Source organism: Lissotriton vulgaris, chromosome 3_1, assembly GCF_964263255.1.
Source record: "Lissotriton vulgaris chromosome 3_1, aLisVul1.2, whole genome shotgun sequence".
In the NCBI taxonomy this organism is placed as follows: Eukaryota; Metazoa; Chordata; class Amphibia; order Caudata; family Salamandridae; genus Lissotriton; species Lissotriton vulgaris.
Genome location: NC_141689.1, coordinates 521,356,128 through 521,366,132, shown reverse-complemented (window position 1 = coordinate 521,366,132; position 10,005 = coordinate 521,356,128). Strand labels below are relative to the sequence as shown.

Genomic DNA, 10,005 nt, shown 5'->3' with positions numbered 1-10,005 from the left:
AGGTACCCAGAAGGGAGGGACACAATGTGGTAGCCTCCCCTCTTAGGGACCTAAAGATTTGGGTAGCAAAGGGAAAACGATTGGTATCACAAGTGAAGCCTCTTCCGCTGACTCAGAACCCCTCACTGGAAGATGATAATAACCAGTGGAACTGGCTCCAAAGTGCCTTATCTACTAAATGTAAAGATGATCCAAGATTGTTTCAGCACCTTTAACACCCCACTAAATATTATCTCCTGGAATACTGCAGGGATTCACAGTAGCCCTGAGAAGTTTGAGTTGCTTTTCACTCTAGGAGCAAATGTGATTTGCCTGCAGGAGACGTGGTGTATTGATATGCTGAAGGTTTCTAAGGATTACTATGTTCTGGAAGTTCCCGCCGTTCCCTCTAAGAAAGGCCATGCCAGGGGCGGGATTGCTTGCCTATTATCTAATAAAATACAGTGGAAATTTAGTCATTACATGGATCCTAGCAAATTGTTCCATGCTATAACCATTGACAATTTGTTTTATAATGGGATAAAATCCCCTGTGGTAATTTTGAATGTTTATATTCCTCCGGAAGAGTGTTTTAATGTGCTTTTAAAGCAGGTATTTCGTTATATTGACTTAATTAAAAATGCCCCATCCCCCCCGTTCATTCTGTTGGTAGGAGACCTGAATTGTAAAATATCTAATTTTAGCCTGAATTTATTTAGGAATAAACCTAAAGAAGAGGCGTATTTTGTTCCACAGGCACTCTTCCCTGATAAACTAGTGACAAATAAAAGAGGGAAGATCCTACTAAATGAATTAGAGGCCGTCGATGGACTGATATTAAATGGTAGATTTCCATCTGATGTGCCTGCAAAATTCACTCACAAGTCTCCGTTTGGGACCTCTATATTGGACTATGTTATCTCAGACTACGGTTTGTTTCCCCTTGTGCAGGATATTAAGATAATATCTACTCCGTTGAGCGACCATAGTATATTGTTTGTTACTCTCTCCTTAAAGCCTTTGACAATGGCACCTTGGTCTTTTAAGGGTAGTGACGTCGCTTTTCATGCCACCTCGGGGAGGTGCTATTGGAATCCCAAGGCCATTAATGGGGTACAGGATTTTTTAGACGAGACCCTATTAGTTTTAAATACGTGGCATGGGAATGAAATAGCATACTTTGAAGAATTTGTTGGTAATATCACTTCTTATGCCAAAAAAAATTTTCGACCAAGAAATAGGGCAGCGGTCCCGAGTATACTGCATTGCCTGAATAAGGAAATAAACAAACTGGTTCGCAAACAATATCTTGATAGGGTTATCGATCGGGGTAAAGAAATATCAAGGTTAAAAAGAAAGAGAAGCAGAGTCCAATTAAAATTAAAAAAAGAAAGGGAGGATAATGCATGGATTAATTTGAGGGAATCGGTGGTCCATGGCAGGATTAGAGATTTTTGGACAATAATTGGTAAAGGGTGTGGGTCTAGACTTGGCCCCTCGCCTATCCCTATAGCGGAAGAGGATTGGATATCTTATATTCGGGAACTCTATGCTGGGAATGGGTTTTCAAGTAATAATACTAACACCAGTGGTCGTTTAGGCAAAGATAATGACAATAGTGCTACTCCCTTGGGGCTCATTAATTAACCCGTTGAGAAGGAAATTGAGATGGCGATAAGAAACATGCGGGCCTCCGGGGCAATGGGGCCCGATGAACTCCCCATGACGGTGCTGAAATCTGATCCTGTAAGGTGGAGTAAAATCCTGTTTCCCCTGTTTAAGGCATGTTTTATGACAAAAATAGTCCCTGATTCATGGAGGGGTAGTATCCTGGTCCCTATTTTTAAGAAGGGAGTTAGGGACAGCCCCAGTAATTATCGGCTTATTGCTCTCCTCGACTCCATCGGAAAAGTGTTCGCTAAATGTTTACTAAAAGCCCTCTCCGATTGGGTCGAGGAGAATAATATTCTGCCGCTAGAACAGACTGGATTCCGTAGGGACCACGGTACATTAGACAACCTTACCGCCCTGCATGTGGTCACGGATAAGTATGTTCAGGTGAGAGGTGGGGTGGTGTATGCTGCCTTTATCGATTTCTCCACAGCGTTCGATAAAGTGGATCGTGGAACGCTGTGGAGAAAATTGGCAGCGCTTGGTCTGCCATCCTACCTATTGGAGCTGGTGCAGGCTCTACATACAGAGACCTGGTGCAGGGTGTTGATGGGAGGCGATAGGGGTCTTTCAGATATAATTCCATCACTGAATGGCCTTAAGCAAGGTTGTTTGTTGGCCCCCCTTTTGTTTTCTCTGTATACGGTAGACCTACCTGCAGCCCTTTCTTCCAGTATAGGCATTGCCCCGGTGCTCGGGGGGTCCCCTATATTTTGCCTGATGTACGCCGACGATGTCCTCATTTTAGATTTATCCCCCAAAGGACTGGCAGATCGGCTAAATGCGCTTCATATGTTTGCTGTGGCGCATCAGATGAAGATCAACATCACTAAAAGCAAAATTATGTGTATAGCTGGTAAGAAGAGGTGCCGCTCCGCTGATTTTGGTTGGTCTTTAGGAGGCCAAAAACTTGAGGTGGTAAAGTCCTATACTTTTTTGGGGAAAATTATCATGGCTAACTTGAGTGAGAAACTCCACATAGAACATTGTACACGCAAAGCTATTGCCCATGGCAAAGGTCTAAACTCTCTTTACCATGCAACGGGGAAACGGCACTTTCCGATTTTATTGGAAGTGTACAGATCAAAAATCCCCGCAACAATATTGTATGGTATTGAACTTATTGATATGAAAAAGTGGGACTTTTGCCATAAGATAGAGGGTAAACTTCTAAGATCTCTCTCCTCCCTAAACAACGCGTGTCCCTTAGCGGCCTGCAGGCTGGATTTTGGACTCAGGAGTACCTGGGTACAGGGACTATCTGCCCTTGTTAGATGGGTGGCCTGCCTTGCAAGAGCTAAGGTAGGGACAATGAGAGCTATCCTCAAAAGTGAACTACTAGGTAATTTCAATGAGTTTTCTCAACTTGTGCGTAATTTTCGAAAAGCTGTAATCCTCCTCAAATTAGATGAATCTGCTTTGTTTTTGTATTCTTCTTTACAGTTAAAATTAGTTTTAAAAGCAGCTTCATGGGACTTGTGTTTCCAGACGGATAAAAAAGTAATTTGTGGAAAAAGAAAGGTAGAACATCTCCTTGATTCCTATCTGTGGAAACTCCCTCAGCCCTATGTAAGATGGAACCTACCACATGGTATCCGTAGATTTTGGTTTCTTTTACGCTATGATTTATTACCGTTAAACCGACTGTTATCTAAATGGAATGGCTCCTCTCCTCTGTGTAATTTTTGTAAAGTAAATATCCAGGACTGTATGCATGTGCTGCTGGTCTGCCCGGCGCTTCGTAAATTACGATGCAGATGGATAAAAGTAATCTGTTTGAATCTTGGCATTGTCACTTTGAACGATTTCCTGCTTGCACTTTATTCCCCCCCGAATGAAATGTTCTGTTTTTATATTTTTAACTTCTTTAAAGGGTTTTTAGCTATTTATTAATATGTCTATGGAGATGTACCTTGACTGTCCGATTTGTGTAGCTTTTTGATTCATATGTCAGTTTCGTATTTACCTGTGGATATTTTTTGTACTCTTCTTTGAGCAATGTAATGGTCGCGCTGTAACTGTTGTGTGTTATACTTTGTATATTTTATGTGGCCCTCTTTGAGAGCCAAAATCATAATAAAATAAATAAATAAATTGTCAATGAACAGTTGGTTGAAAAGTGGGGTGAGATAGTTTGCCCAAAAGTCAGGATCTTGTTTAAATAGGGCATTTGGTAGCCCGTTAGGGCTCGCTGCGCCTTCTGATTTCAGTTTTTTTATCAACAAGGTTGTTTGTTTCACTGATGTCAATGCTGTCAATGGGGATGGGTCCATAGTTGCCCCGCTTGGTGTTTCTTTTTCCCATTTTTCTTTTTCGTGTTTAGTTACTACGTTTCCCAAATCTTTTCCCTTAGTTGTTTCATGTCTTAATTCTAAGCACGGTAGTTGCAGCGTATGGGTATTATATAGGGAATCTATATATTGTAGCCATGCGGTTTCACTTATTCTTATGTTTTGCTGCGCACCAGTTCCTTTTGATAATTTATTGATTAAGCCCCAGAATTCACTGCTATTCGCTAGTTTACTTGTCCTTAGCAGGTCTACCCATATTTTCCCAGTATATAGCTGTTTTGCCTTTCCGCAGTCTTCTTTATATTCTTTTCTCATTTTCTGTATCTCACCATTGTCTAAATCCTTTCCCTGTCTGTTTATTGTAACCTTTTGTCTTAATTTTTTTGCAATTTCCCTTTTTTTGTCTCTTAGCTTTACGGTATACCATGGCAGTTTATAGGCATCATATACATGTTTCACTACTGATTTTACCGGGAATTTTTCTAGCAAAAGTATGTGTAAATTCTCCCAATTTTTTGCAATCAAGTGGTGTTCCAGGGCCTCTGAATTTTCTACATGTATATACACAGTTTCCATTATTGCATTTGCTATAGCGCCTCTCCATTTGAGCTTCCTTAGATTATAAATTTCCGGGATTGTGGCTAGCGACGCAATACTTGCTTTCTGGTGAATGTTTAGGTTCAGTATGGTTTCTTGCGGGAAATGATCGCTTTCTGGTCTAGTTATGATGCAGAAGTGGTTAACCAGCTGGGAGAGCTCTTTGCTGATTAATGTGAAATCTATTGTGGATTTTTTATTTCCGCACATGTAGGTGGTTTTTGCAGGTTGGTCGCCCTTGATGTTTCCATTTAGCCTCATTAATCCCAGTGCGTCCAAATCATTCCTTATATTTTGGATATTACTTTTGTTTCCATTTGCTCTCATCAGGTTACTATTGAAATCGCCTGTGATTAGCATCCTGTGGAATTGATAAGTTATTTGTAATGTTTTTATTAAATTTGTTAGTTCTAACAGCTTTTTGATTTTTGTAGACTTCTCAGGGTGAATGTAAACGTTTTAAATCAGTAACTTCCACCTAACTTCTTTTGTGAGTTGTTTATTTTCTAGCTTTGTGATTTGAATCCAATTTACTCCTGAGTCCATTATCTCTGACTTCCAGTTGAAATCATTTGTTATATATGTGGACAGGCCCCCTCTTGGGTGACCATATTTAGCGATTTTTTCTGCCATCACATTATGTTCTTCATATCCAGCGATTTGTCTGGGGGGTGACATTCCATGTTTCTTGCAAGACAATTATGTTGAATGTACACAGGAAAGTAATTGTCTCTTGGTCTTGTTCCATGTCTTTGAAACCGTGGACGTTCCAAGAGCAAATTCTTATTTTTCTTTCAATTTTTTTATGTTCCTCGATGTTTCGTACATGCTCTTTGCGGTCTGAAATACTTCCATCAGGATTGATGAGAATTCAATACTTGTGGGATCCAAGACCAGTACTGGTCTTCCTCCGGTCCATGCTTATATTGTCCTGTTTTTGTACTATTAGGCACAGGTTCCCTCCTTATTTGTTGGATGATTGTCTCATTTCTCGCTCCTCTTAAAATGGAAGATGTTTTTCCTTTTGTGTTTGTTACTAGGAGGGCCATGCTGTTTAATAGTGGGTATGGATACTTTATAAAAGTAGGATATACCAGTATTATGCCCCATGCAGCAAAGTCTGCTCTTGTAGAAAAGATGAGGTCCGTTATCTCCTTTGATGCCTATGTAGTGCTACTCATTTGCCACTCTATGTCCTTATTCGTTTGAACAAACTCTACTGCTATAAGGTCATTTGATGTTATTTCCCTTAATTTTGGAATCTCTCTAAAAAGCCTCAGTATGTTCCCCCGGTTTAGTATGTCCATTTTTCCTTTTGTCGTGTATTCAGGCTTGAATAGTAATTTGCGACCTGTCTCTGGGGAAACCGTTTGGGGTTTCTGATTCTGACCGAGTTCCCTTCTTTCCTCTGTTTGGTCTCGGTGGATAACTTGCCCTAGGTGTTTAACAGTGGATACTTCTAATGGACTGGTCATTAATGATGTCGCTGCTTCTTTATGGTTCCATGTTGCTGATTCAACTAATCTGAGGGTCGAGGTCGGCCTCTCAAAATCCCTTTGTATAACACCATGGGGAACATTATATATCCCTCCTTTGTTTCCTACCGTGATTCTTAACCGCATGCGCGCTACGGGTTTTCCCGCTGTGCGCTGACTTTTGAAAATCGCGCGGTTCGTGACAAAGCCAGCTCGTCATCCGCGCAGCGCAGGTAACGCCCATGACGAGCTGGCTTTGTCATCCGCAGCGAAGGGGTTAATTTGGTGTTCATGCACAGTGTTTGTTCTGTTTGGGCTTTATGACTAATTTCTTTTTTGAATTGAATGAATTTCTTTTCATCGCCTTCCCCTACAGTCTGTTTTAAATGTTCTTGCGCCTCAAATTCACGTGGACTTTCTTGTATTTGCACTTTTTCCTGTTGTATTTGCTGATTGTTTCCTGATCCTCCTTGTGTTTTTGCAGGATCATCCATTAGTCTTTTTGTTTTGTTTATTGGATTTATTTCTGTGATCGAATAATTTTTTTGATTCCGTTGGGTGTTTGACGTTGTAGTTGTATGCTTTGAACTTTTCAACCGCTCAGTATTTTCTTCTGGATTTACCTCTTGATTTTGTGCTTCTATTAAGTCAGGTTCTTCTCTCTGATCAATTACACTCTTATTCTTCCTTTGTTCAAATATAGGGTAATTTTGTTTGTCATATTTGATCCTGATGGCATTCTTCCTTGCTTTCCGTGCTCGTTTACGTTGTCTTTTGATTTGAGTTTCAGTTGTAATTGATGGCTCATGTACCTTACTTTCGCCCTGTCCTCTTTCGTTTGTTTCCCTTTCTTCAGTTAAGTTTATGACCATTTCTTTCTCAATGGATGAGGTTTTACCCTTTTGCATTTCGATCTTTAAGACTTTGCCCTTTGTTTCCTGGTACGAGATCTCTCCAGGTGTCCTTATTGTACGTGTCACACGTAGAATTTCTGACAAAATTGCTGGTAAAGTGGCCAATTTATCTATTATCTTCCCACAGTCGCAGTTTGGTACCATTGATTTTCCCTTTGTTTGATACTCCATTTTCGTTTCTTTTGCGATGTGTTCTGAAATTGAATCCAATTTGGTATTTATTCCCGCTATATGTATTGCAATTAGATTCATTAAATCCACCTGAACATCCAGCTTGTCAGATTGAAAATGTAGGACATCTATTGCTTTCTGTAAACTTTTTAATAAAGATTCACTCCAGGGGACCGCCTGTGTGTTTATTGTTTGCATCGGTGCCCCTGAGGTAGACTCAAAGCCACTGGCGGAGGAAATAGTTATGTGCGAGTGTTTCTTTGCATTTCCTTGTGGATGGCCACTTTTCTCAGTTTTATTTTCCTTCCATCGGATTGGGCTAGATATAGGTTTTTGGGAGGTTGAGGTAATTTCCCGTTTTTCTCCCTTTTCTCTTATTTTTGCCCGCTCTATATCTATATTTTCCACTTGCTTTTCTCCCCCTGGTTCCTCTGCATTTTGTGTGTTTACTTCTAGCATCTTCAGGAGTTCGTCTTCCTCGAAGATTGAAAAAGATCTTGTCCTGTCTATCTTTTGTGTATTCCCTTCGGCTTTTATTTGACATCCAATTTGACTGTGGTCATTTTTTAAAGTTAGTCTTTTTCCATATACTTCATTGTTTGACTTGTCCGGTGTGGACATAAGTTGGCAGATTGGTGCATGGATTTGTGCTGTTGTTTTTAACAACCAGTTTTTAATCGTTGATTTTTCTCGGGGTAATGTACCCGTGCTGCCCTCCAGTTCTTTTCTTTGTTTGTGTTCTGGCTGTTTTTCTTGCTGTACCTGACCATTTCCTTCTTCTTTACTTGGTGTAATTAAGTTTGTTGGTTTTAATGGGCTTTGTAAGCTTTTTTCTTCTTCTGTTGTCTCATAGATTGCAGCCATTTGGTCTTTTAGGAAATTAAATCTGTGCCTTAGTTTTTTTTCCCAAAACTGAAAAGGTTCTGGAGTGGGGACTGGAATCAGGCTCTTTTGCTCCTTACCGTCAGTCTCCCTTGTTTTGGTTTTGCTTGCTTGTTTAGTTTTGTCTTTTATAACCGCTCTTTTCTTTTGTTTATGTATCGGTACATTGTGAATTTTTCCTGACCTCATGGTCCTAATACAGTTATTTGAATTGATTTCCTACTAATTGGCTGAATTTGGGTTCCTAATATTCTGTGACTCTCTATTGACTGCTTTCCTGATACCTCCTGATAATGGGGTGGTTTTAAACCATGGTATTGACTTACTCTGATCCACTGTCGCTAAGCGGATTCACATGCCCCTACTCTCGCTTCCACTCCACTCCTGCCAAATCTGCAAAGGGTCCTGTGACTCCCCAAGTGAATTCTTTTCCCTTGTCTCTTTTCCCTACGCCCTGTTCCCTATGTTCTTTATGTTCTTCTTGAGGTGACCTTTTCCCCCCTCTCACCGCCGCACCAACAATCACAGTGAACAAAACACCTCGGCTTACCTCCAAGCCTGTCTGCTCTTCAGGATACCCGCCCGACCGCCTATCCCGGCTGGATGTGATCGGTTTGAGCAGCAGCCGTCAGGAAGCAGCCGTTAAGGTGACAGTGGTGGCCGTGACGTAGATGGAGGGGAGCTAGATCTTAGATCGACGATGTGAAAAGTCAAACTTCAGTGGCCAGCCTCGTAGGTCGGGCGATTTGGAAAGCAGGGATGGAGTGGGAGGCGGTGGCCAGCTCAGGTTCTGCGCCTCCACGAGAAAAAAGGGTCTATCCTTCCCACTGGCTTTTCTCCTTGTGTTTGATTTGGTATATTATTGGCTGATACTTGACAAATGACAAATTCTGGCGGGGTTTCGGCTATAGTAGTTCCAAAATCGAGCCTCTGGCTCCTGCCTCCCCAACCTTGACAGAGTGTTCTCGCTCTGAGGTGGCACTATCTCAATAGTGCTTTCTCTACAGTACTTCTCATGTCTGACCGACTCTGCACCTTTAAACCCAATATCATGCTGCAGCTTTCCTTTGGGGCCCCACCTCTGCCCCCCTTAAGGTGGCAGGCTCCAGCAGCCGCAGGGTCAGAGGTACACACGGGGCTCTGGGCTCTCGAGCCCTGATCTCCTAGCTCTGCAGTGGCTACAAACCACTCTGCTGGGACCAAAATCTGACTCCAGACTGTTTCCAATTCCAAGTTTAGACTCCAGGACTCATATGCTCCTCGTAGGCTCCAAGGTTCCTGCACCCTTGGTAAGCTCCTCAGATCGGGCTGACCGTCTCTAATCCGCAATCACCGTTCGTTTCTGCTCTTCCGTTTGCCTCCTCGTAGGGCCTCTCAGCGGGAGCGGCAGAATTCTCAACTACTATGGGCTGCCTCCGTGGGCTCCGTCTCTGCTACACCGCCCACTTGCCCACCTGCTCACCGGTGCTCATGCCTGATGTCCTCCCGCCGTGATCTGCTGCGAGCTCCGCAGCCACAGATCCTCCGCGAGCTCAGCTCAGCTCAGCCACGGAGCTGAGCGCAGCACAGCACAGCACAGATGGCAAGATGGCCAGGCAGGCAAGGGGTCCAAGCGGAGCTTGAGCCTCTGCGGCATTCGGCGGGGGTTTAACGGAGCTTCCACGGGGGTTCCACGGCAAGGGCAGACAAGGCTAAGGCCAGGGCAGACAGCGCGCCGATAGCCCGGTGCCGCAGCAGCAGCCCGTTCGTCTCGTCCGAAATGGCGTTCTGGCGATTATCGCAGCTCTCTGGCACACTCTAGTGGACAATTGTCATTTTTCCGCCGTGAATTGTACACCACACGGCAAGTATATAAATGGCCCTTAAAACATATAAAACCAATTTTAACCTTCATAATCCCTGTCCACCGCCATGTGACCACTGTACAGAGTTAATAGTGTACCTAACCTCCCCTCTACTACTTTCCTTTCCCATACTCCTTTGGAAGTGTGTCACAAAATCACTGACAACAGTGAACGGTTCCCA

The 10,005-nt window shown here is 42.7% G+C and overlaps 1 protein-coding gene across 1 annotated transcript; it reads right to left on the bottom strand.

Annotated features, from left to right (window-relative positions):
- Positions 1 to 388: 388 nt before the first annotated feature.
- On the bottom strand, positions 389 to 9,789 carry LOC147726721 (uncharacterized). The gene is made up of 3 exons (XM_086962737.1): positions 9,170 to 9,789; positions 6,388 to 8,173; positions 389 to 430 (listed from the first exon to the last, which is right to left on the bottom strand). The coding sequence occupies exons 2-3, from the start codon at positions 8,167 to 8,169 to the stop codon at positions 389 to 391; spliced, it is 1,824 nt and encodes a 607-aa protein (XP_086818863.1). The 5' UTR covers positions 8,170 to 8,173; positions 9,170 to 9,789.
- Positions 9,790 to 10,005: the final 216 nt, after the last annotated feature.